General features: G+C 41.1%; 1 protein-coding gene across 1 annotated transcript; it reads left to right on the forward strand.

Annotated features, from left to right (window-relative positions):
* The first annotated feature begins 5,302 nt into the window (after window positions 1–5,302).
* On the forward strand, window positions 5,303–25,555 carry LOC112565184. The gene is made up of 5 exons (XM_025240517.1): window positions 5,303–5,667; window positions 22,211–22,425; window positions 23,122–23,322; window positions 23,746–23,890; window positions 25,378–25,555. Exons 1-5 carry the CDS (start codon window positions 5,599–5,601, stop codon window positions 25,486–25,488), a joined length of 741 nt encoding a protein of 246 aa, XP_025096302.1. The 5' UTR covers window positions 5,303–5,598; the 3' UTR covers window positions 25,489–25,555.
* Window positions 25,556–26,381: the final 826 nt, after the last annotated feature.

The following is a 26,381-nucleotide window of genomic DNA, read 5'->3' on the forward strand; positions in this document are numbered from 1 at the left end:
ACAGTTCTCTCCCCTCTTAAACCCTCACACCCCCCTTCATTCCCTACAATCCTATTTGGAGTGATACAATACATTTCTTTGTCATGTGTGTGTTGTGTGAAGGATGGTCGTGGTGCTACCCGGCAGTGCTGTGGGGGTAGCCTTGTGGATAGTGAGCTTAGGCAGTTGACTCTTGACCAGATGGAGACTATTCTCAGCATGGGCCTTCTGTTGGGAAAGGAAGAAAGTAAAACAGCTACACATGCTTATGTGCACCTGCAGCAGCCAGGAATGGGTAGGTGGAATAACCCATTTTGGAAGCATCTGTAGCTTTTTTTTCTTCTTTTTGGTCCAAAATGTGAACTTTGGAACACAGATTCTGGCATGGAGGGTCTTCATAGATGGATTTTATACTGGCATTTTCATGACTTTGTTCACAGTGTTTGATTTTCACAAATTGTCCAGAAAACCTACAGCCAATCAGAGCAGATGCTGCCCACCAGCTGCATGTGAGGACTGAAATGCTGTGTCAAGATGTGGGAGCTGAGAATGTATGTGGGGACTGAGAAAATTTTCATATTCTTCCATCTGGAGTTTGCTAATTGGTTTTAAAGGCACAGTTGGAAGGAATTCACAAAGAGCAGAATACGCAAATGGAACTATAGTTTGCACCTACGATTCTGACCAGAGCAGCTTCAGTTACAATTTGCAGCAGGTGTGATGGTGATGAACTTACATCATGCACAGGCATTAACTGGAAGGCACTACATTGTTTAGACTTTGTGCAAATTTTGGTGAAAATCGTTGGAAGCTGAGTGCATTCAGTCTCCACCACATACCTACCTGTAGAACTACTTCTTATCACGTGTACATGACTCATCTCCCAACAAATCTGAGATGACCTTTTGAAGCAGAAGACTCAACATACAAGTGAATTGCTTAGAGATCAAATATGCACATTATCAGATGCAGGTTTCGAGTCCTTTTGCAGCATGTATTCTCAGTTTGCCATGATGCCTGCATTTGCAGTTTGACCAAATCCTGCCCTGAATTAGTTTCAAAGGCAACAGTGTTAAGTGTGCTGACGGTTTGGTGACTGTGTAGCTGGAAGTACAAGTGAAATGTGTCAGTAGCAGTAGAATTGCCAATCTCTTTCCTCATGTCATCCTCACAACCAACAGCACAGTGCAGATGCTGCCTCCCAGAAGTGGATATGTTCCCTAATCTTGTTTCAGTTTGCTTCTCACATAAGTTCACACGGTAAGTTTATTTCATAAAAACCCTTTCATCCCTGTTGCCTCCAGAATATTGGAAGCTTTAGTTAGAAGATTTAATGCACTTTGTGTTAAGGAGTGGTTGGCGAAGATATGTCCGTTTAAATTTTGGGCTAGTATTACTACTATTAGGGCCATTGTAGGTTGGATTGGTTTGTGCTGTATTTAATGTTGTAGTTTGATGAGAAAGCATGAAGTAGGATATTTTATTAAAAACAAATTGTGGTGTTTTAGTTGATACATTTAGTATGTCAGCATACACAAGTGTGAAAGTTTTCTTTATAATGAGAGGAAGTTGCAGCAGCCAAGTGCATTGGTGGTCAGTTAGCAGCCAGTATGCAGCAAAAGTGATACAATGTAAAACATAAAATAACAATAATATTCAACAGGTTTGAAATATTCCACATCCAGAGAATCTCTAAGACTCTGCCATCATTATTGAATACCTCCAAAAGAGTGAAACCATGAATATGATTTTAAAATAAAAGATAAGATTATGCTCTCTATAGCTCTGTCCTCAATCTTGCTTACTAGTTGTTTTGTCTTTTATAAACTGTGAAATAATTTTTTGTCAGGCTTATTTCCCCCTTTTTTTAATTTGTTGTTGTTTTCCTAAGTTTATTGGTTGTTCAGGATTCGTTTTAAGATGTGTGTACTAATGATCTCTATTGTAATATTTATAAAGTCAGTGCTGTGCCTCAGATGAGTAACAGCAGCTGTAATGGTCAGAATATTGCTTTATTTAAGGATGTTTGTGAGAGAATAGCAAAGATGTGAACATTTCACACTTTTATTACTGGCATATCAAGTAGTATTTATTCTTGATGTGAGACTGTTTTGAGGCTTGGCACATCTTCAGCAGTGTTTATTTCTTTGCTCAAAGATTACAAGGAAGAAATGGATGTTACGTTTATGCTTGTGATCGGTCTAGCCATTTTCATCAAACTTAAAATCTAAATAAAATTTTTTTTTATATCAGTTGTGAACTAAGACCAATTACCTTTGAGAGCCAGTACCCAGGGACTGGAGCAAAACAGTGCAAATAATGTGAACCCAATTTTTTTAGTGGATAGAAGCAGGTTATATATATTTAATTTCACCTGTCTTAGAATTTATGTTTTTTTGGTTTGTGTTTGCTTAGGAAGTTTTATGCAAAATGATGTGAGGGTGTAGTTGTGAACCATAATCTTGATGTTATAGCTATGTATTATAGATATTGTAAGCTGTTGGGGAGGTTGCTTTGAGAGAGCAGTATTACACTTAGGTGGATCATCTCTAACAAAGACAAAAATACATTGTTAAGGGACTATTTTCTGTACTAAAGAATGTACAAACACAATCTTACATAACACTAAATATATTGACCGATTTCTTTAATGTTAGCAAAAAGAAACACTGTGCAGGCAGACATTTTGAGTATTTGCTACAGATCAGGATTTTTTTTTTGTTTTTTTAAAGTGGGATGATAATATTTGCTGTTTATAACAATTGAGATGGAGATGAGCTAAAGAAATCAGTTCTGATAAAGCCTGTAGTTTTAAAGGGCTATACTCATCAAGTAGGCAAGAGAGAGGGTATGCATGTGAGTGAGAAAGAGAAAAGCTTGTTTAACATTTAAAAGCACTCTCTATATGAAGACAGTTTTTTCCTAATTCAAACATTTCAAAACCAGAATGCCTGTGCAGTTGATTATGTGCATTGTTACTTGATTTTTTCTACAACAAAAACTGCTTTCAAGACTCGAGAATGTGACAAATATGGAGAACAAAGACAACAAGATTTAGAAGGCACCACTGAGATAATTGTGCTATGAATTGGAGTAGAATGTGCAGTATGTTAGTCATGTTTTTTACACAGACTGGAAAGAGTGTCAGGGGTGTGTGCTGTCCTTAAAGACCATGTTGTTGGCATCAGTCCCAAATGATGAGCATCTTCTCAACTACTTTTGTACTTTTTTGTAACTTTATATTTAGAAAGTGTACCCCGTAAGCTACAGGTGAAAACAAAAAAATCTGATTTGCTTGTTGAATTCAGTGTGCTAGGGAAGAAAGCTACAGGATTCAGAAAATGAAAACTTCCTTTATCTTCTCTGCTCGACCCTTCCCTTCCATTCCCTGGCCCTCCTCCTGTCAACCCCGACAGAAGCCATCCACAAACCATATTTCTTTTTCTATTTTCTCTTTGTTTTTGTTCCTTGAGAATGCAGAACAAGATTTTAACTTTAGCACTTATGTGCAGTAAGTGGGAAAAACATTTGCATTGCATCATATCCTGCTTTTTGCACTGTTTTATTGCTGGCACAATCATACATCACAACATTTGGCCATCACAGATTGATAGGCAAATAGCAATGGAAGGAATGTGATTATGCTAAAATGATCTGAATTATTTCTTACGAAAGAGCTGCTCTGTGACTAGTTCATTTTCAGTTTCTCCTTTTTTGATGTCTTTTTGTGGAGATTTATGTATTTTTTTATTACTTCTGTGTGTTTTAAACCATTAAAAAAGTCACTATTGGTTCTCGAAACAAGCACTTGGAAAAAGTCATTACTTGTGGAACCAATCTGTCTAAACATTGAGAATGTTAAAGTATTAAAAAAAAGGTCTTAAAATGTTTCTATCCATCTTTAAATCTACTCCTTTTCTCCACAATCATTGTAGCTTTCTCAAGAATAAAGCAAGTTATGTCCTTTGATTGTTTAGAACAACTGAAAATAAGGACATATATCTTAATAATCATGGAAATTATCTCATTTCTTCTCTGGGGGTGGGGAAGTAGGTCTCAAAAGTCTGTCGTGGAATTATTATTTTTGGGGGCATTCAAGAAAGCCTTCCAGTAATGGATGACAATAAAAACAGAGCTACTTTTTTTTCCAAACATTGAAACATTTGCTTAAAGGGAAAAAAGGTTATCAGATCTTTACTGGATGTAATGTTAATACTTAATGATTTTATTGCTGTTTAGATACAAAAGGTGGTTTTTGCAGCAAACAAAGACAAAAATTTTTTGTAAAGAGGTTAAGAACAACTTAAAAAGTTCTGAAGTCAGGTTATGGAGCAATAGGTTTACCTTATTCATGCAGTCCATTTTCCCTATAAGTAAAACCTTCATGTTTCTAGATTACTTATAAATGCTGACCTGTACAAGTGTGGAAACGCTGAAATAAAAGTTTTTCTCATTTATTTTTCATTTTTATTTCTTTTTACATTTTACTGCTTTTCTGCCATGCATTGTATTTTTTTTTCAAAGTTCTTTTTCACTGTTTTGGCCATCATGATTCTGTCCACTTGTAAAATGTGACCAATGCCAGAATGGAGCTGCAAAAGCTCTGGTTTTTTTTTAATTGTGGTTGGTTTTAGTTGAAAGACTGATGCACAGAGAATAATAATCTGCACTTGAAGATGTGCTTTTGTTTCTCTTGTTGCGCCTGGAGTTGTGGTATTTCACGACTCTTGCAGCAATATGATCCATGTGACATACAGGTATTAGATCTTGTAGTTATTAGCTGAATAAATGTTTGAATATTTCTTTGTATTCTTCAGTCCTTTATAGTATGGCAGGAGGAATCAACATGCTGGATGTTCATTTATTACATTACTTTTATTATTAATACTGTTTGCTTTGGAGAGAATTCAAAACTATAATGGATGTTAGGATGGCAGAGTGTATGTTACTGTGATTAAGGCTTTCCCACTGGTGATAGTTGCCAACAATGTTATAATTGATTTAAACACTTGTCACTGTTCTATTTTTTTCACTTGGTACCTTCTACCTCCCTCTCTCATTCTCACACAAATGCACCACACACACTAGATAACAGTAAACCCCCCAAATAAAGATTCATGGACATACATTTTTTCCCTTACATTTCAAGAAATTGGTGAAGATTTTATAGGATTAATTTATAAGAGACATGCTTAGTGCAATTCTGAAATATTGGTAGATATTTTAGACATAATACCATTAAGACTGTTGCTTTGTTTCTTAAAAAGACGACATTCTTAAAGATGACATTTTTTTTTGAAAATCAACTGTTTATTGTTTCCATCCATTTGTCAATTTCAGTTTTGTTGATGTGAAGGGTCACACTAGGAATAGCACTTAGAACTTAAATTTACAGATCATATCATTCTAGTCGTGTTCGACTGGTAGTAATCCAGCTGAACTGGAGATTTGCGAGTAAGCCCCTGGACTAGTTTGCCGTGAGTTGAGCTGTGGCAGGTCATGACAACACCAGGGGGTGGTCACGTGATAACAACAAATGGCGCCGGAAGTTTTTCCAAAACTTGAGTGTCAAGGGCAGCCAGTTGTTGTCAAGGCTTGTTTTAGCAAAAGTCACATCCCATGCTGACATCCAACACAGACGTGAGATATGTCATCGAGCATGGGCTTTCGAATCCGTCTGAAGAGCAGGTAAGTGAGCAATTAAAGGTCTGGGCTTGTCAGTGTGCTATGCATATCACAAACTCACCAACAGGCTGCCAGCCGACCATTGAGTGTCACAAGCTGCTTTGAGTAATGCCTGCTGGAGCGTTGCCAGTGACACCGCATTTTTCTTAAAGGGGCAGAGGGTTGATTTTGAGCTTTGATGATTTATTATGAGCTGGTTATGAAAGGGGTTGTGGTGGTGTGGTGGTAGAGGTAGAGGCGGTGGGGCAATTTCCTCCATCAAAAGTAACCAAACATCTGGAGTGCCAAATATTTTTGTACAAACCCATAAGACTTCCTCTGGCAAATGCAGAAACACATAATGGAGTTTGTTTTCGATGTCTATTTTGTGGTCTGTATAGCACTTGTGGGGCTTTTGAAAAGGGAGATAACGTTTTTGGCTCGCAAATATAAAGTAGCAATGGGAGTGATGTTGTAAGTTAAAAAATAATATTGCATAATTTAATGTCTTGTAGCCCCATAAAAAGGGAGTTATGATCCCTCCATTACACCCTCGACATATTACAGATAAATTTGTATTCAAATTAGAGAAAAAAGGTGGGAGACTTATTTTTGGCAGGATCAGAATATAAAGACAACTATACTTGTTTACACAAATGCCATTTTCAAATTCTTGTGAGTACCAAGACAATGGGGAGAAATATATGTTATAGGTATAGATGTGCACACTTTATATCACATATAATTTTTAAATGACAGTGCAAAATAAACTCAATGTTAAATATTTACCATCAACAAAGAAACTGTTGAGATTCTTGTTTTAAAATATGAGCTTTCAACTAGTATCAGCTAGTGGAAAAGATGTGATTACAATTTGTGAAGATTAATAACAAATTTAACAACAGTGTCTTAACAAGGCAAAATGGCTGAGCTTAGTGTCATAAAATAGATGATACAGTGTCTGTGTTTGGTGCATAAAACTGCAGCATGGTGTTATTGAACCTGATTGACTATAGACCATCTACAAATGTGCCTCAAGCACAATTTTTTAAAAGCATAATCTTTTCTAGTGTGATAATTTATAACTACTTTTGTATGCATGGAACCTGAGAAATTGGCCTTTGTCAAGCATTTATTATAGAAATTATTCATCTTGACAATCGACAATAAAGAAAATATTGCAATTTTAGTTGTACCAAAAAAAAGACATTAAATAAAGGGGGGAAAAAATTAAGAAAACAGAGATTTCATTTCATATTCCTACCTTTTTAATGATACTAATCTATAGATTGGTTATTAAGCATCATCATCACTTATACAAATATTTGCGTATAGAATTTGCACTGAATCTTAAATCTCCTTCGGTTAAAGCTATTCGTTTCCTTTTGAAAAAAATCACAGCCACAAAAAAGTTAAAGAAAACTCAAGGTTTCATTTTATTTATCCTGCGTCAGTTTTAAATAAATACAGCAGGAGACCTCATCTCAAACAAAAAAATGAGTACTTTCAGGAACCTGTAACTTAGTAGAATCACATCAGTCGTAGTAATACATTCAGAGTGTGTTTGATACCTTCTTTACCATTCAGATGTGCCCCTGAACTAAAGGAAAATAAGTGATTTGCAAAATTATGGGCACTCACTGGTATAGAAAAAGCCCGTAATGAATACTTAAGCAATCCACTCCAAGCTTAATGATGAGTGTTATGCATTGCCTTGAGGTCTGATGCCTCTGGCAAGATTTAATCTCAAAACATTAAAAGCTAATCAGCAGTCTCTGGATCTGGCACATCCCATTTAGAAATAAGGCAGTTTTTTGGTATTATGCTTTTGTTCTGACGAGCAGTAAGGTATGTTATTTATTTAAAACTTATGTCTGAAAATAAATTTAAAAGTATTTAATCTTTTCCCAAAATACTGCAGTTTCACTGTTGTTTTTGTGCTAATGAAAAATGTTCTAGTTGTAGGCTAACTCTGATCCCAGTAATATTAAAAGTGATTTACAGTGATTCTGTATTTAACACATTTTGATACATCTTTGACATGTAGTCACTTTTTGAACTAGTTGCTGAAACACAAAAAAGTTTCATGAAAGCAGATGTTGCATGATATGAAGTGTTGGTATTGTGTCAATGTTTTATTCCTGCCCCTCCATTTAGGCTTATTTTTAAGCGAAACATTATTTGCGGATACAATAAATTCAAAATACTATTTCACCTTTTGTTACTTATTTACCTTCCCTCATATGAATGATAGTAAATGGGCATGTATAAAATTGTCAAGCTTTTAAAAAAAAAACCCTCCATTTATTGGTGATAGCAGTAGAGGGTACCTAACGTTATTTTAACTATTCCTGAGCAGTCTTTGATAATCCTCCAACTGTTTTTTTTTTCTTTTAAGCTCATTGCCATTTAACCATTCACCCTCAGATATACAGGAACTAACATATTTATGAACTAATTAAAGGTTGAAGATACGGTTCTGGCTATTTGAAGCAGATCGTTAAGGAAGATTGGTGTCGAATTGCGAGACCTGGCATTCCTCCAAATCGAATATTTCCACCGGGCTGTTTGGTTTGCATTGCATGAAGCAGCGCCCCTCCTTCCTCCACCTCCTCCGGGACTGTAATCCGACCAATTTGTTTTTCTTCATTGATCAGTGCAGAGAAAGAGATCCAGCATGCTTTTGAATTCCGTGAACTCTTCACCATTCTTTTCTTTGCATGTACACAGTGTGCAGTAACACCGAATAGCTTTATTTCATAACGCACACAGGAACCCCAAAAAAACCCAACCAAACAAACAAAACAAACAGTTCCTGTTATAAACCTTCCAGCGCATTAAAACCCCAAGTGCAATCAATATGTAAGTAATTATGTTAGCAGATGTTGAAGATACAATACGAACATCAAAGTTACAGCCGGAAGAATACGAATATAATGGTTGAGTAGGCTTGACTGCAAATATCTGAAATTAAGTACACATATCATATTTTGTTAACGACTTGATAGTTTTATTCCTTTCACAACTGTGGCCACAGGTATTTATATAACTTTTTTTTCCTTTTTGGGAGGCGTAGTACGTAGTAACTACGTTGTCGTGGGCCATCAGTCAAACTTGTCGAATGTTCCAGTTTGAAATGGACTCAGCCTGTGACATCTAGTGTGACCTATGGCATAGGAAACGCTGGGGATATTAATTTTCACTGTTCTGCAGAGAAGATAAATAGGCTGGGACTGTTGGAGTGACTAGGCCGTGAATGGCGAGACCTATCTAGCGGGAGGCGTCTGCCTTGTTATTGATTGTGAAGTGGGGCTTGTGGTGCCAAATCTCACATCACAGCATTTAAGATGCCATGCCAGAGCTGTCAGATAGACTGCAGTGGTTTAGTGCTATCGGTAATGGCTTGAGAATGGTTAGCAAGCAGCGTTTATAGCTGTTTTTTATATGAAGGCGATGTAAGTGGTGATAATGGGAGTGTTAATAATAATAAAGACAAAATTTGTAAAGTGCATACTCACATTCCTAAGGAGCATGCTCTTACCGCTTAAGTTGGTTTGGTGAGACTGGGAGGAGGTTTTCTGCTGCCTTTACCTTTTGAAAAAAAAAAACCAAAAAACAAACAAAAACAAAACAAAACAAAAACAAACAAAAAACAAAACAAAGAATTGATCGAAAAATTGAAAGTAAAAGGTGACTAGAACTTTGATAATGAACCGAATTCTCCAACCCCTTAATTGACCTCAGGTTCCTCATAGGGTGTTTGTACAGCCATGATGTGTACAGCTAGCTCATAGTCTTAGCCCTTGTAATAACCTAATGAATCGTTCCCTGTCGATTCTGCGGCGGCAAGGGAAGGGCATGGGAAGTTCGATGGACGAGATAGCGCTGGTGGTAGCACGGGGCAGTCCGGGGAGTGACATGCGACTGACCCTGCTCAGTTCATGCACACACAGCCACACGCAGTCAGCTTATCAAATCTTGACCGTTACAATTTCTGTTTGTCCGTCACGAAAGCTTCAAGTGTGAAAATTTACCATTGGGGGCTTATTTTCACGTTTATATAGACATAATTGCTAATGCGGCCATTGATCGTCTTTGATGGTCTAAATTACAGTAAGAAAAAGAGACTTTGCCAACAGAAATTTAAAAAAATTAAAAAGCAGATGTATATTTACGGGAAAGCAGCAACTTTCCATAAATAACAAAAAGCTAAAGCGTGCACATCAAAGATAAAAAGGATCCATTAAAAAACCGAACCAACAACGCTGGCACTGAAAGCCACTCGGTTTTAACAACCGCGCCTCAAAAGCGTCGACCAAAAAAAAAAACAAAAAAAAAAAATCTGCCACCGTTTAGGCTATTTAAAATACTGCATTTTCATTGGACACACACAAGGAAAGGACTAATCAGTTGATGGTTTGTTGCACATGTGGAGCAGAAGTCATTGAAAATCAAAAATCAGAGAAGCAAGATGGATGTAAAAAAATTGTAACTTTGATCATGTTGATCTTTTTTGACATTCATTTTGAGCATTTCCATCCTTTTGTTTGTTTTTTTGTCGCTTCAGGTCAAGAGTGTACGGATCATCTCTCCTTCATTGTCAGAAATAATTTTTTTATGAAAGTCATTGATGTTAATAATAGGATTAAAATGCAGAGGTCGTCAGTATATCGGCAACAGTGGGAACCCTGCATGTGGTGTAGTTTGCCCACAGATAGTCTTTGTGTTCTTCTAATGTTTTTTTTCCCTCACAGTGTTGTCATTTTTTCAAAGTAAAAATTTTTGCACATGTTTATATAAGGCTTTAAAAAATTTTCTGTGTAAACCGTTTATGTCTCTACGGGAACATAAAAAGTATTTTTTTTAATATTTTTAATGATTGGGGGTTGGTGTTGGCGGGAGAGAGAGCCACTCATACAAGTCATTAAGTACACGAAGTCCGTAACTGGACGAAGTCGACAAATTTCAAGAGCAGTGTAGATGTCTGGATTTAGTGGTGTGTCTGAAGGAGGTGACAGTTTATGATGGCTGATGGGTCTGGGGCTAATCTGTCCGGCTTTGATGGCGTGTCCGAGGGCTTTGATGGTTTAGCTCGCGCAGCTCCAACGTGTTAATAATACGGCAGCTGTCGTGTCGCAGGTGCGAGTGATCGGCACGTGACGGGTATCTGAGTCTGCTTTCTGCTCCAAACATCAATAACGACTTCGATACTTGCGACAGCAACGACAGTGGGAGGGAGAGAACCTAGTTCTGCGCGCACAGAATAAGAGGCCTTCATATACAGAATTTATTTCCGCCGCAGCAAATGAACATTGTTTGTATGCATCAGACATATTGCTTGTGGCAGGATTTTGTGCAAGTGCGCCGACAAATGACAGACTGCACGCGCATAAAGATCATGTGATGGCAGTGGATGCAGGTACAGACTTCTGTGTAAGTCTGTGGTTGCAGGTTTGTGCGATTTCCTCCTTCCTCCCACAACCCAAAAATTTAATACTTTGCTAAAGGTGGTCATCACACGGAATGATGGATCGTTGAGACTGCTCATCTTCTTTTGTGGTCTTTAGACACGTGATCACCACAGTCATGACCATCATTATAATTATTTCCGAGTGTTTTCAAAGACGCCGATACTTTACAATACTCATTTGCTTTGATTGTTATGTTCACGTGCTTCATTTGTTAAGGCGTCCATAAATCTTTTTTTTTTTCTCTTGTATGGTTCTCCCTCCCCCTTACTCCCATTTTTTTTTAAAAGTTCATAAGGTGTGTGTACAGCAAAATAAAGACGCGGTCTTGTTGTCTTTGAAACAAATTTTTATATACAGCTGTTTATTTTGAACACATCGTTGTTTTATCATTGCAAAAACAAACAAATAAATGTAAAGTCGATGTCAGAGTCCCAAATCGAAGAAAAACCCTACATCAGTTTTCGTGCCGGCAGCATCATTCTTGCTTCTCAGACAGTCGCAGCCAGAGGAGAGTTTTTCTTTAGTTAATAATGGAAGCGAAGTGTCTGGGCAGACCTTTGGTGCAAATTCATTTGTTGTCTGCTTCTTTTTGTTGGTGTGTGTGTGAGAGAGAGTGTGTGTGGTGGTGGAGGAGGCAAGAGGGGCACTTAACACCACCAAGGGAAGAATTACATTTTGAACAACTGATTCATGCTCATGGTTTCAAGCACCGACTGCGCAAGATGCACTGGGTCCCCAAATCGTCATAATGACTGCTAAATATAGAGGGCAAATGCCCTTTTAGGACCCTTGCAAGACTTTGGCAAGGACTGAAGTGTTCTCGGGGCACAGGGAAAGCGGTTGCTAAAAGAGAACAGCTCCGCCAGAGGACAGGTCTGGCACCACGTCTCTAAACCCAATTAGACTGATGTGGTCGGGAGCAGGCTATTTTCAGTTCTCCGTCCGCGGCCGTGCCATAGGGCTCTGGAGCTCCCATAAGGGGCAGCGTGGGGCCACCCTCTCTGGACAGCAGTGCTGTCAAGGGAATCTGTCGTAGCAACACTTATTGTTTGGTCCTATTTCTTTGTCTCTGTCGGACTGGTCATCAATTTGAGAAATTATGCCACAATGGGGTGTTGGACAAGTTCACATCTGCACCCATGCGTGAAACAGTGTTCATTTTAAAGGGATTTTTTGAGTACATATGTTATGTTCTCTAAATTTTGCGGAAGTACACCCTGACAGACATAGAAGTAAATAGAATTTATGCACCTAAAATTGTCCCGTCGAGTGAGGTTTGTCTCAATTCAATACACCTTAACCCTCACCAAAAGTAAATGAACAAATTTTTTTTTTTAAAACCCAAACTAAAATATAAGTTTAAACAGCAGAATATAGGGGAAAGAATGCGATGGACAGTGTCGAAATGAGGTCGTACACGGTTCCATTGTCATGGCGATCAACTGGTCTTAGAGGTCCCCAGCAAAAGCCGCAGTTTTCTCGGCAGACAAGCCGCACTCCGAAAGATCAAGGGTGACAACTGCAGCTGACGAGATCGTTTTACGGACTGCCACCAAGGGAAGAATTGCTTCCTGCCGGCCTCATCAACGGCTCTGGAATCGCCCAGAGTGCAGTGCGGCTCTGACCAGGCCAAGCATGTTGCTACGTGCTCCCTGGCTTGCTGGACGGTCTCCTGTATGAAGAGAGTTTCCTTTCAAATAGTTTGCCAAGCGAAGCCAGATACCTTGTGTAGCTGAGACTGGTTCAGTAGATAACTGTTTATTTTATGCAACCATCATCCTGGCACTCCCTACCTCGAGTTTAGGCAGTAAGGATTTGGCAGACTTCACATGAACATATTTGATCGGCTTGTTTGGCTGGCATCTCCGTGAGTTGGCGCTACCAACATGGCGTCGGGTGACCCTGTGACCTCTTCTAAATAAGTCATGGTGAAACTGCCAGCATAATCTGCAATATAGGCATCAGAATGTTAGGACTCCACTGATAATCTTGGCATGCCGTTGCTGTTGTTGTTGCTATGCATAAACTTTTTGTGGGCCTGCATCCCACCTCCTGCTGTTCCACCCTCGAGAGCGCAACAACGGGTGTCCTTAGCAAGATTGCTATCCAACATCCACTCCTATGCCGTAAGCAGATCAAAAAGTGAAAGCACAGAAAAAAAACAACCCACCAACCTCCACATCATAGAAATGACTGGAGCTGCTGTCAGAAGGTGATGAATGCAAGCTGCAGTTGCTCAGTCAGCTGCACCGCCTTCGTTTTCTTCGTAAACATTAGAACAAAACCGTGCAACATCGCTCCTCTTTCCTTTGGGAATCGCACCTTGTCGCTGGACATTGTCCAGACCAGGTGATGTCGTGTCCACAAAGGTCGTAGTTGTCATCAAGTTCTCTTAACTGGTGTGGCAAGGGAAACATTCCATTCCACTTTACTCAACCTTTGCAGAGTGCAGTCGTATCTTGTAACTAGCAAATGTTTATTGTTTTGTTTATTTTTGTATCTGACTGCACTTACCTAGTATAATTCCCCAGTTGGTCATTGTCAGTGTCGCATCGTCTGTTTCATTGTCATAGCACGACTAGCACTTTTGACTACATTCAACATTCATGGGGTGCCAAGAGGAGAATTGTCAAAATTTCTCTAACTATACAAATCATTCTATAATTATAGAATACATTCAATAGCTATAGTTGGATAGAAACTTCTCGGTGTAATATCAGGGAAATGCTTTTGTTTTATCCACTTTCCTCTCTAGTAACGACTTATGTGATTATAATGCAATGTACAAAAAATTGTAAAAGGCATTATGTAACCCTATTCAATGAATTAGATATCTATGGAATGCATTCTATAAATGTAGAAAGAACTGTGTAGCTAGAGAGAGAATTACAAAAGTTTTCCTCTTAGTTTCCCATATATACCCGGGTGGATTTTTTCCTAGTTTAATCTGGAGATGGTTGGCGCTTGTGAGCACTGTATTCGGCTAAAGCATGCACGCGCACCTGTCACACAGCAGCCCTAACCGACTACCTTCCCCTCCGCTCCATCTGTAAGAAAGAATCAACTGAACGCTTTATTGAATTTCAGAGCTTCACTAGCCAGTGTTGGGCCAAGATTGATCGCAGATATCGCTCCGTACAGCGAGATTGTGTGTGTGAGAGTGAGAGAGAAGCTAGGCAGTTGCTACCTTTCTCGTGCAAGTTAATTGCTTTTCTCGAGGAGGAGTTCATAAAGGTATCATCACCTTCATTTCTCTATTGCTACACGAGCAAACACGGAGGAAGAAGAAAGGCTAAACATCTGCTTTTGTCAGTTTCGGCAAGAGGGGATACGGTTGAGTATGAAAAAAAAATAAATAAAAAATAAAAAGAAGAACAGAATAAAGAAAAAAAAAAGCAGACAATAAAGTCAGTGAAGGGATGCGCTCTTTGCGATGTTACTCATGCAGAAATGCTCGGATCTGCGCGAGCAGTCACGTGGCCTGGCGACAAGAACAGTGACTGGATAAAGTCGAGCCAGTGTGTGTGTTTAATGTCGTGGATCTTTCATGCATCCACCCGTACCCTGGCGTACCCTCCAGGTGGTGGTGGGATGAGGAGAGGAGGTTTGGGTGAGTAGCAAAGAACCTCTTGTCAAGCGGTGAAAGCTCCTGTGGTACAGTGTACCTGGTACTAGACCGGCTCAGTTTTTGTACGGGGCTTTGATGTTGTTTGTTGTTATTTATTTTATTATTATTTTTTATTTTATTTTTTTTTTGTCGTGAGGCTTGAAGACTGCTTTCTCTTACTTTCTCTTCACACTCCTTTTTTGAGGTGATCTCTAGAGGCTTTCTTGTTGCAGCTGCTCCGTGAGGTTGACGCGAGTGACCAAACAAGAGTTCGTTTGTTGGATTTACTTTTTTTTTTTCTTTCTTTTTTTTTACATCGTTAAATGCAGCAGGAGCGTGTCGGTTGGCTTGCACGAGGGTTTACACCGCCGTAACACAACATAAAAAAAAAGTGTCTGCAAATTGTTGGGAGTGAATGGACCTTTCGGGGCACCTTTCATGTTCGAGAGACTTAGACTTGCTACATGAACTGTGCGATTGTCCTGCCATGAAGAGCTCAGTGTTATTGCTGGCGTCTGACATCTTTTTTGGAAGGATGACACTGCGATGACTGGAGTCATTAGGGAGGCGCACGCGCGGCACTAGACCTTAACTGCACTGGAAGCACCGCCACATGCTGTTTCAGTCGGGAAGAGGAGGTAGGGAGGAGACGGAGGGGAATGGGGATGATTGGCCCGCTAACCTTACGGACATGACCTGACGTTGTTTATCGTCAGGGGACACAAACCCCCGGTAGCCTCGAGCTAAGAGAATAAAGTTTTTATACTATTATTAACTCGCTGTGCAGTCTGTAGGGAGGAGGTCGGAGTCAGGCAGGTTTGATGCTGTTGCATGACTTCAGGAAGGTCTGCTTCGGAACTGTATTTGCAAATTATAACCTGTTTGCCCCCAGGTGCGAGCAGCTCGGTGGATTGAAAGTTTCATGGAAAGGTTCGCCATCGTGAGGTCTGTCATGGTCAAGACGATTTACCATGTCCAGAATTATTTACCAGCATTCAAACAGTCTGATGCAGCACATAAAGGATTTTTCTGTCTTTCAAAACTAGAAAATGCAGAATCTTTTCCAAAGTTTTTGTTCGAGTTTGAAAGAGGAAATAGACAAATCTGTTTTTTAATACCAGATCATGAAAGGAGACAACAAAGAAATAAACTAGAAAGAAAGCAGTATTATCAATCCACTTCTACTATAATGTAACAAGACTGACAGTTCTCTTCTTGCCGGCCATTGGTTCGGGGTTGAATATACAGATTGTTAAGAGTTTCTTTTGTTTCTTTGTTCTTAACATCGCGATCCACAGGACAGACAGGTCTCGCTGGCACTGGAACAATGGCGATAACTTTAGAGAATGACAAGAGGATTTAATTTCTCTGCACTGCGGCATCGACAAGTCGACATTTACCGCCAGAACTCCACCATTAATGAGTTTTACAGGAACTGGCTGTGTAAACCATTGAACTCCACTGTGGCAAACAGCTTGATATAAACACAACAATCGCTTCAACAGAATTTAGTGCTTAATATATCTGCAATAAAATACTGTTCCCTGATTACCTCTGAGAACGGCGAGCTAAAGATGTAAAAACTCTGAGACATTATTGCAAGGGTTCCTACAGGGTGAAAAAAAAAAATGGTTGAGAATGGCTGCACTTCGTGAAAGACGATTTTTAGAAAGTGTTTTTGTGGCACTAAGTAATAGACCTGCAGGTTTAGATGGAACTCCGCGGGAAGTCTGCTCAAAGAGGAGTAGTGATGAGGTTCGTCAGTTATTGTGGGCATGCGCAGTACACACTCGATGGTGGTTAAAACGAAGAGGGGATCAGTTGGTCCAAGTTGTCTTTACTGAGATATGCGGATATAAAAAGACGGGCGGAAAAATTTACTATTATAAACTGTCACAACATACTGCAGAAGCGTGAGTATTATTATTATTAGCTCATCCCGAGAATAAATGCTTAAAAACTTGAAAGTCAAAAAATTGTGGCTGAAGCGAGACGAGGAAAGAACTTGGACCTGACAGAAAACTCATTTCGGTGGATAGTAGCCTCAGACATTTATTCCGGAATAACAGTTGACGGTAAGAGCATTATCTGAGTGAAAATGAGCATTTGACAAGATATACTTTAATCAGCATTCACAAAGCTGTGGCAAAATATTTTTTTTACATGAACGAACCTTAGTAGCGACAGAGAAATGTGTATAGGGATGTTTTGCATACTACCTTTAAATTTCACCGTGATATGATTGCCAAATAATCAAAAATATATACAATAACAAATGAGAAATCGAGCAGTAATACTTTTATTTTTCCTCTTTGTTTTCTGTATTTGATTTTAGTCTTCGTTTAGTACGGCTGTTGATTCTTTTATAGTTCATATGTTATTTGTTTTCCTGTCCCTCGTATGCTGTCCATGTTTCGTTCTTGTTCTTAAGCGCTTAGAGGTATCTGTCCAATATGTAGATACAATATATTATGCAAAAATACAGAAATAATCATTGTTGTCTTAGACTTGTTATTTATTAAAAGCCCAATGTAATTATTAAATGAGCTTTATAGCTGTGCTGACTAGTCATAGGTTCTTCACGCGCTAGCTACTGTGCATCTTAGGTTCCAATGAGTGGAAACGACTTTATTCTCCCATAATGCTCCACCATTTCTGTCTAGTGCTCTTCACTCAGGAAGAAAGGTTTTCTCGCCAATGCACAAAGGCTGAAGAGCCAGACTAAATCACTCTTCTCTGTCCTCGTTTTGTGTTGTTTCTAGTATCCACTACTAAAATTACTACCTTGGCAAGAGCTCGCCCTCTTCCCACTTGTTTAGTTTGCATACGGCACTAAGAAAGCTGCTCAATGCCTATTTGATGTTGCCATTGGAAACCGATTTGAACAAAAGACCCTCGTTGTTGTTCATCAATGCCGATGTTTATTGTGGGGGACGGGGAAGAAAGTTTTGACCCGGGGATATAAAGTACACTAAATACCGGTTCTTACAGTTATGTTTGAAAAGAAAAGATTGTTAAGAGAAATCACATTAAGAATGAACGGTAGGGATAATGTATCTACCTCCATTTGTGGCTGGCAGTAAAAAGTAAGATCATCAGATCCCTGTGGTAAGACAAATGGTTTTGGATAAGGAGAAGGCGTTAACTTCATTTGTTGAGATTTTGCATCCCCCTCCCCAAAACACTCCACCAATAAAAGAAAAAAAGACTTGCAGCGAGCCGAGGTCTGAGCCGCCGTTAGACTCTCGCCCTCGCCTTTTGAAATTTGAAATAAAGTTTCACCCAGTGCGATGTGAGACTGTTGTGTGTGAACAGGGTGGAGGGTGGCAGGGGATGGGGCGATGAATGAGGTCGGAAACTACGGACAGCCGTTCGACAGCAAGCTGCATCAACATGTGTGTCTATACGACTCCTGACTGCGTCCATTCTTTTCGTCATTCTTTGGGTCAAACTCTTTGGCACAGGGCAGTGAGAACATTTGTTGTTTCATACCCACCTTACTTGGGACATTGTCAACGCTAGATGACTTTCCGCCATTGAGACTGCGTACTGCACTTTCGACCTCTTCCTGTAGTGTTTGTAAGTCTGCAGGTTTGCTGGTTCTAGTCTAGTTGTTTTAAATGATGTTAGCGTCTGTCTTCCGCTGGACGCTATGTAGGTCTTTGCAATATTCAGTCCATCAGTTGAGTACAGTTCTGTGAGAAGGTAACCATTTGATGACTGAAGTTTTGTGTTGACCTGACGGTAAGGTCTTTAGTAGTTTGTAGGTCTTTTTGCAGTGCCATTCCCTCCATCATCCGGCATTGGCCGTCGATCCAGTTCTCCCTATCTGCCTTCACCCGCTTTCTCATGGCACAATTCACTTTGTACTTGGAAGCTACTTTCTCTTTTCAAGGCACTCCTTTGGTCCAACGATCTAAGATGTCGGTAGTGACACAGGGTTATTTCTTCTGTTCACGCTCTAGCACTTCCTGGGCTGTGATAGTCACATCTCTTTGATGTTTTCCGCAAGGGTGTCTACATCACAGTCCACCATATTCAGCGACTGTGCCTTAAAGTTTTAAACAACTTTTGGGTCTTGACAATTCTCCAAATCAAAGCAAACTCGGGAGGATGTTTGTGCGGCGCCTCATCCTCAGCTTCAGGCTCGTTAAGATAAGGTCAGGGTCAATGTCTGGATACATCCTCTATTGGCCTTGTTGATGCTGAATTTGAAGTGTCTAGGAAGCAGCATGAATTCGATTTGGTCATGGACCAATCCATCTGGCAAGTGCTAAGTTGCCTTCCTTGTTTTCTTGTTGGGTGTAGGGTATTGGCTGAGGTAGGTCGATGGTTCTGTACAAACTCTAGAAGTCTGAGGTTCCGTAGTTTGCTTCACCCAGGCCAGGTTTAACTCTTGGCGAGACAGCAATGGAGGGCGTCTGAGCCCACCCTGGCGTTTCAGTCACCGAGTACAACGACGATGTTTTGTTTCGGTTCTGCTTTATCATCTTCTTTAACTGTTGGTACAACTCCTCCACTTTATTGTCATCGTGTGTGGTGTGAATGGATGAAACAAAAAATTGTAATTGAGAGGTTAGGATGATTTTATCCACGCACTTTTAATTTTAGGACTTAAGATTCTGTCACTGGCTTGAGTAATTTACTTTGCGCGGTAGTCTTGTTTATTTTATTCAATGTGCACATCGATATTTTAGCATTTTTGCGCCACCGGCCTTATTTATTATTTGCATGTACATGTGTTCATATCTCTTGCATTTCTGTGTCACCAACCTGCATAAGTACCAAAGAAGTGTCCAATGACCAGAGTGGATGAAATGTTTCACAACTTTCTCCCTGGTGCGATAATATCATTCATACACGCTCACTACCACGCCGGGGTCCCAGTCCCTCAGGGACAAGCGCTGACACTTGCCAGACCTGCCCATCAGACGGTGTATGTACTTGATGGCATCGACCTCGCCTGGACTTCAGCGACCACTTGGCACACTTGGCAATGGGCAGGCGGCGCCGAAGAGGAATATGTCGACAACTCTTTTATTGTAGTCTCCTCTCCTTAAGTCTCTGCTTGTGTGTAGAATAATAGTCGCAGCTGTTGGTGGACGTAGATGTAGATGTGGATGTGGATGTGGATGTGCGAGCTTATTTTCTTAGTTCTGGATTTGTCTAACTCGAACGCCTGACCCTTAAGTTCCTTTCTTTTCCTGAAGTTTGCTTGCATAACGATTTCGTTTTCTGTCCTTTTCTCAACCCTTCTTGAGATTGACAAGAGGTTAGAGATTGACAGTAGACAGCACACGTCCAGTTATCTACCTCCCCCATCTTTAGGAAGGGTTGGGTGGGTAGGAAGGGCAGCAACGGACTGCTCCATCAGACACTGGGGTTTCCTGTCACTAAGGCTCCGGTTCATCGGGCAAGGCTCAAGCATGACCTGTTCTTTGTAAACAATAAAATATAATACACGTCAGCGCCTCCGACACCGGGGAGGTATAACTGTCCGTCCTGACAGAGAATAAGATTTTAAAAAAACATAAAATTATCGGAGGGCCGGAGTTGGCGCGTGTTTTCTCTGGTCCTCGATTAATGAGCGCGAAAATAAAAACTTTTTGTTCAACGATTTCAACAATACCCGTCGCGGTGTTTGAAGGTTGACAGATGAGCTTTAGTCCTCCGTGTTATCGCAGGTTGCCGGGGGACTGAGCATGCAGTAAGGCGCTTGTTAGTGGTTCGAGCCCCATGCAGAGGCGAATTTTTGCGTAGGCCTGGACTTGCAGGCATTCATTTCCAGGACAAACTGAGCGGGGGGCTGGAGATGATGGTCCGCCTGCAGCTTTTCTTGAGTGTTGTGCGAGGGTCGTCTGTGTTGGTTAACATGTTGAGCATGCGCACTCGAGTGATAACCGAATCACGGATTTTCTTTGCTAAATGTTCAACGTGAGCGAGTGTGTTGACGCAGACGACTAATAATGTAGTAACTAACAGCAGATCGCGATGGAGGTAACAAATGTCAAGAAGAACTATAGAGGGCTTGGTATTAACTATTGCGATAGTGTGATAGTGTGTGTGAAACATCCGTCTACCACACATGCAGACATCGTGTTTCTTTAACACCCTGCTACCCTAGTGTTGTGTTGCAAGTGGATTCTACCGCCGTGGTTTTGTATAATTTTTTTTCTTACTTTCTCTCTTTCCCGTGACACCAAAAAAGGTGGGGGAACATCTGTCGTTGGGGACGTGTATGCGTTTTTTAAAATAAGTTTTTCTTAGCCACCCATCCTCCCCCCCCACCTTTCCTCTGCTTTACTCTTCACATTCCACCCCCAGCCCTCCGCACCATCTTGTGGTGTGAAATGTAATCCATTGTTGGAATGTAACACCTTTCCTGAGCGCCGCGCCGCATTTTTTCTCTATTTTTTTTTTCTCGCTGTGAAAGAGTTGGTGTCTGACGAGAGCAGACGACAGACTTGCTGTACGGGGGCTTGACTAACGCTCGCGTGTCGCCTTCCTCGTCCTTTTGATCATTGTTGTCGTGGAGGTATAAAGAGGCTGTGGTTTTGCTAAATGTTTCAAGAGAGAGAGAGACACGTGTTAAAATTTCGCTTCAGTTTCTTGCGCTCAGGAAATGGTCCATAGAATCAACTATCTACTTCGCTTTTGGTGAAGTTTCTTTTGCGACACTCAGTGTGGAAAAGCAACAACAAGCTGTTTGCATACATCACCGGCTTTGTTGGGGAAAAAAAAAAAAAAAAAAAGGCCAAGAGGCACCCGAGGGTAAGCTGTTGCTTGTGTCTGCCATCTCGTGAAGGTGATGCGATCATCTTGACTGTTGTGAGCTTAATCCAGGTTAAGTCCCTTGACTGAAACACCTTTCCACAGATCGGTGCTGACACGGAGGATCCCCACTTTATCCCCTTCTCAGTTGCCGACCCTCCCCTTCTTGGGGGAAAAAAATAATCAGACACAACACGCAGCTGTGAAGGGAAACTTTTTGCTAGACTAACTCCATTGTCACGTGAAGACAAGGTGGGCAGCGGCAGGCGGCGAAGATGTGCGCGAGCTTTGACAAGACCAGCAACCTGTTCTATGTTAAAACCTTAGAATCGATATTTGCGAAGCTCGTAGGCATTCTTTTCATCATCATCATCATCATCATCATCATCATCATCATCATCATCATCAAAACATTATTATTATAACCTTACCTTCCTCAGAAAAGCAGTTAAATTTTTTTGTAAAGATTAAGCAAATAAGAGTTTGAATTTTTCAAAAAGCTTAGCAGATAAAATTTTTTCAAAATTGACCAAACAAATGAAAAAAAAATCGATGTTTTTGATATACAACTTGTTTAAAATAAAAATATTAAACACACAAAAGTACTTTCGACTACCCACCCACTGTAGTTCGATTTTTGTTATCAAAACATGATTACGATGATGATGATGATGATGATGATGATGTCATCGTCGTGTCCGGCCAAACGTGTGTGCAGACCGATGGCCAGGGCCCACAATGCCACGTCTGGTGGTCGGGGTCGCGGACGGCGAGGAAGCAGGTGCCAGACGGCGGAGGAAAGTGGTGCCCGCCCTACCGTCTGCCGCGGATTACTCCCAGAACGCCAGACGCCGCGCTGGCAAATGAGTTCGCGGACAACAACGACGATGTCGACAAAGTGTGGGGTCGCTTTGGATACGAGCACATTATCAGGTACATATCTCAGTCTTGAAGGGTGGGAGAAGGGTGGCTGTCTTTTCATCTATCCACTGATCTTTTTACCTGCATGATTCCATGCTTATCGGTCAGTCCATCAGTCTCATAAACTGGCCCATCTGTCTGACCTTCATTTTGGCTGATGAATAAAGGAAATTGAGAAATTTAGTTTTAGTTCTGTTATTGGTGGTGGTGGCAGTGGTGGTGGAGGTGGTGTGTGTGGTGGGGGGGGGGGCATTTGACAGGCTGTGACCTTTCATAGGTTGTAAAACACAAGACAATTGCGGTGATTTTGACAGCTGCAAATATTTCGGTACAAATATTTATCGGTAGTGGAGTCCACAGGCTAAGTGCATGTCCAGCTGAATGAACCTTCTAGCGAAATTAAATTATTGTGAGAGTGATCAGAAGATTATCAGCCGCCTGTACAAGTCATTTATCACCAAAAGTTTATTCCCTTTTCTTTCTTTTAACCTTTAGCCACAGCAGCTTGGCGGCTATAGACGAATAGAATCAGTTATCTGTTTCAGATATATCCCTCAGACAAGACACCTGGGCTGGGGTCCATTATTGTTGTTATCAGTTCCCCATAGATTTCTGTAAATATCAGGATTAACGAACTGTTGTACGTATGGAGGAGCTGTATAGCGCTGCGTGAAAATGTCAGAGCTAATAACACAGTGGCTATCGCAGAATCCCAGAGCTGACACCACGGATACACAAGGTGCCGGTGAAGCAGTCCTGGCCTGCACTGACCTCTGACCTAGCGCGACCCTTGGGTCAGCGACCTCTGAAGGCAGGGCAGCACGCGAGATATGGGAACCCCTCCCTCCATGACCCGCACCTCCACAGATTCGGCGTGAGAGGAATAGATGAGGTGCACGTGTATAAAAGGTGGGCTTTACTCGCCAGCTCTGCGCTCCCCCTTCTCTCTCTCTCTCAGATAAAGGAAGAGAAAGTATTTTGTTCCTGCACTTCTTACTGCGCTCAATCTCGCTGCTTGCCATTATTCTTCTCGTCTTCTTGCTGCCAGTAATATCATTAAGCAGTTTATTATAGCTTATTATTGTCAAGCCATTTCGATATTGACTTGCTGACGAGATAGTTTAATATTACATAGATATTGTTAAGCCTGTTCAATATTGCTGGCAAGCCATTTGTATGTTGTTGCTTTAATATTACTGTTGACAAGCCAGATTAATACACAATATTGCTAGCACGCTGGTTTAATATAACATAATGACAAACATGTAGACGATATAATGACACAGTGGCTGCAGCTGTTGCACGGTGTTGCACGTTTGTTGCGTGTTGCAGCTTGAGGCGGCAGCAGACCCTGGACACGGAGGACCTGTACGGACCCATCCCCACCCCAGTGACCCGCAGTGCGTCGCCCGCCAAGTCGAGTCACTCGGTGCAGTGGACCCTGGGCAGCTGCAGCCATCCGCTCTTTGATCTTCAGGTTGGCACTTGCTCACGTGACCGTAAATGGCAGACACGAGGGCTGATTTGAGTGATGCGAGGTCCTAGGTGATGGTTTTCCCACTAAGCTGGGGATGAGGGCAGAATGGAGGGAGGGATAGGTACTTGAGGGGTGTAAGATGTGTGCTTTTGATAGTAGCATAGAATATATATATAAGGTAGTAAAGATATACGAAGCTTTTCTTGTTTGAAGTGATGCTCGTACATCTGTTTTCACACACACACACAGAGGAGGGAGGAAAGCGCATTAGACAATACTTGGGTTTTTTTATTGTTCAGAAATACAGGATAAGCTTATATTATGTTACCACGTACATTTATGTTGGATTAAGATATTTTTTGATGTTGTGTTGATGGTTGTTTGTAAAGTGATGATGTCGTGTGCCGACTCGTTGCAGCGAACAAAAATTTAAAGAGTGTATTTTTAGAAAAGCTGCATGTCGATTTTCCACCCAAATCCCTCCACTGCGGGTGCATTCTGGAGGAGTTCCGACAGATGAGGAAGCCAGGCTATGTGCTATTTGCCATGAAGGTGGAAAAGTCCTTCGAATCGCATTGGCAGGAGGGGTGGATGCACTCACGTACATACGCATTCTCTCTTTCTCACGCACGAGAGAAATCGGGGGGCGGGCGGTAGGCAAGGGAACAGCCAACAGATCGATACAGCTGAGGATAATGGGGTGGAGTGGGGTGAGGGGAGAGAGAGAGAGGGGGGGAGAGTGCGAAAACGAGCGTGGGGAGTTGGAGGTATGAGACAAGCCTACAGCCTGCTGTCCCTGAGACTGTTGTAGCCTCAGGATTTAAGGCTAAGCCCTCGACGTACTGTCCTCGAGATTTCTGATGGCGGGGGACTAATGTCCTTGAGGTATTTAGAGACTGTTTAGCGGTGAGCCCTCAACCTACTGTCCTTGAGATTGGATTGAGGGATAAGCCTACAGCCCGGTGTCCCTGAGGCTTTTATTATAGCATGGTGATCACGGGTAAACCCTCATCCTAGGTCCTATCCTTAATAAATCTTTCTAAAACAAACAGTTGGGTAAACGGTTAAAATGAAAGGGGATTGATGTTGAGGCGAAGAGAATCAGTCTCAAATGATGTAGACTTACTGGAAGAAACCAAGTGGCAGACGATTCCTCAACCCCCCTGCCTCTCCCACATATCTTGCCCCCCACCACCCTTGGAACCGCTGGTCGGTGACAGGCCAGCTGACTGTTGAGAGAGTGGTGAGTCGTCCCAAAAAATAAATAAATAAAAAGAGTGAGAAAAGGCGCGTTGTTGCCTAAAGAATAGGTACCGGGTACTGACTAAGAGTTTGGGTGTGTGGGTACAGGAGGCCACAATGGCGGCAGTTTCTTGAAGAGAAAAAATAAACACCCGTATTCTCTCACCGTTCACACACACACACGCACAGTCATCTTGCTACTCTGGATGTTTGACTATGGATGTGTTGCTTGGTATGTTTGGCAGGGAGGAAGCAGCAAGCAGGGGCCATTCTCCCGCCAGTTCACCGTGCGCTGCACGGCCCCTCCCGTCTGGCTGCGCATGAAGTGGGGGCGGGCCCACACCACACTCCAGTAAATTCACCTCCGTGTCGCCGGCTTCCTCTTGGCATTACCACAGGTTAAGGGTAAAAAAAAAAAAAAAATAATTTTGAAGCTTCATTTTATGTTATGTGTATAAATCAGTTTTTTGTTTTTATAAAGCACGATCAATTGTGGAAATTTCAAAGTATTTTCACACTGAATGACTATTTATTCATGCTTTTGACAATTCTGGACAGAGTCAAGCAAGCATACTTAAATCGAAAATATGAAACAATCTTAATCGCAACAATAGTGAAGCATGTATGTCAGCCAGTGCTGTTTGCCTGTGATGGTCATTGCAGATTTTTAAATTGTTGACTAACGGGAAAGGTCGTAAGCTCATTAGCCTCGTACATCACAGCTGTGACATATTATAAAAAGATTTATTTATGATGTTAAGCTAGTCTACATTTCTACCAGTATTCATGAATATGTCACAAACCTTCAGAGGAGGAGGAGTGGAGGGAGAAAGAGGTCAAGGTGACATCAGGGTTAGCGACCTCTGGAGTGAGGTTGGAGCGCAGATCTCAACATTCAGGGTTTAAACCTATTTGCACAGATAGCAGATCGGTGCACATTTGAACAGATATCGGAGCTCACTACGTCAACATCCGGTTTTATACGCATTGGGGTTTGCATCGAACGCATCTGCACATGTGAACAGATACCAGATCATTAAATGTAAACATTTAGGCTTTATGTACACTAGATAGCCATTAGTCACAGCACACAATGTTAACTGTGGGATTTTGTATACACTTCAAGAGATATAGCAGTCTGAGCTCTCAGTTTTAACATTAACGGTTTAGACATTTTGGATAGACAGGTAGACTTTCTTCGAGCATCCATTTTTTTAAAAGATGTATTAAAAATAGAACCTGGTGAAGA

The sequence above is a fragment of the Pomacea canaliculata genome, linkage group LG1 (assembly GCF_003073045.1).
Source record: "Pomacea canaliculata isolate SZHN2017 linkage group LG1, ASM307304v1, whole genome shotgun sequence".
In the NCBI taxonomy this organism is placed as follows: Eukaryota; Metazoa; Mollusca; class Gastropoda; order Architaenioglossa; family Ampullariidae; genus Pomacea; species Pomacea canaliculata.

Coding starts and splice junctions, on each gene's coding strand:
- LOC112565184 (XM_025240517.1), top strand. CDS start 5,599: ATGCTGACATCCAACACAGACGTGAGATATGTCATCGAGCATGGGCTT. Junction 5,668..22,210: donor CGAATCCGTCTGAAGAGCAG/GTAAGTGAGCAA, acceptor ACGTGTGTGCAG/ACCGATGGCCAGGGCCCACA. Junction 23,891..25,377: donor ATCCGCTCTTTGATCTTCAG/GTTGGCACTTGC, acceptor TATGTTTGGCAG/GGAGGAAGCAGCAAGCAGGG.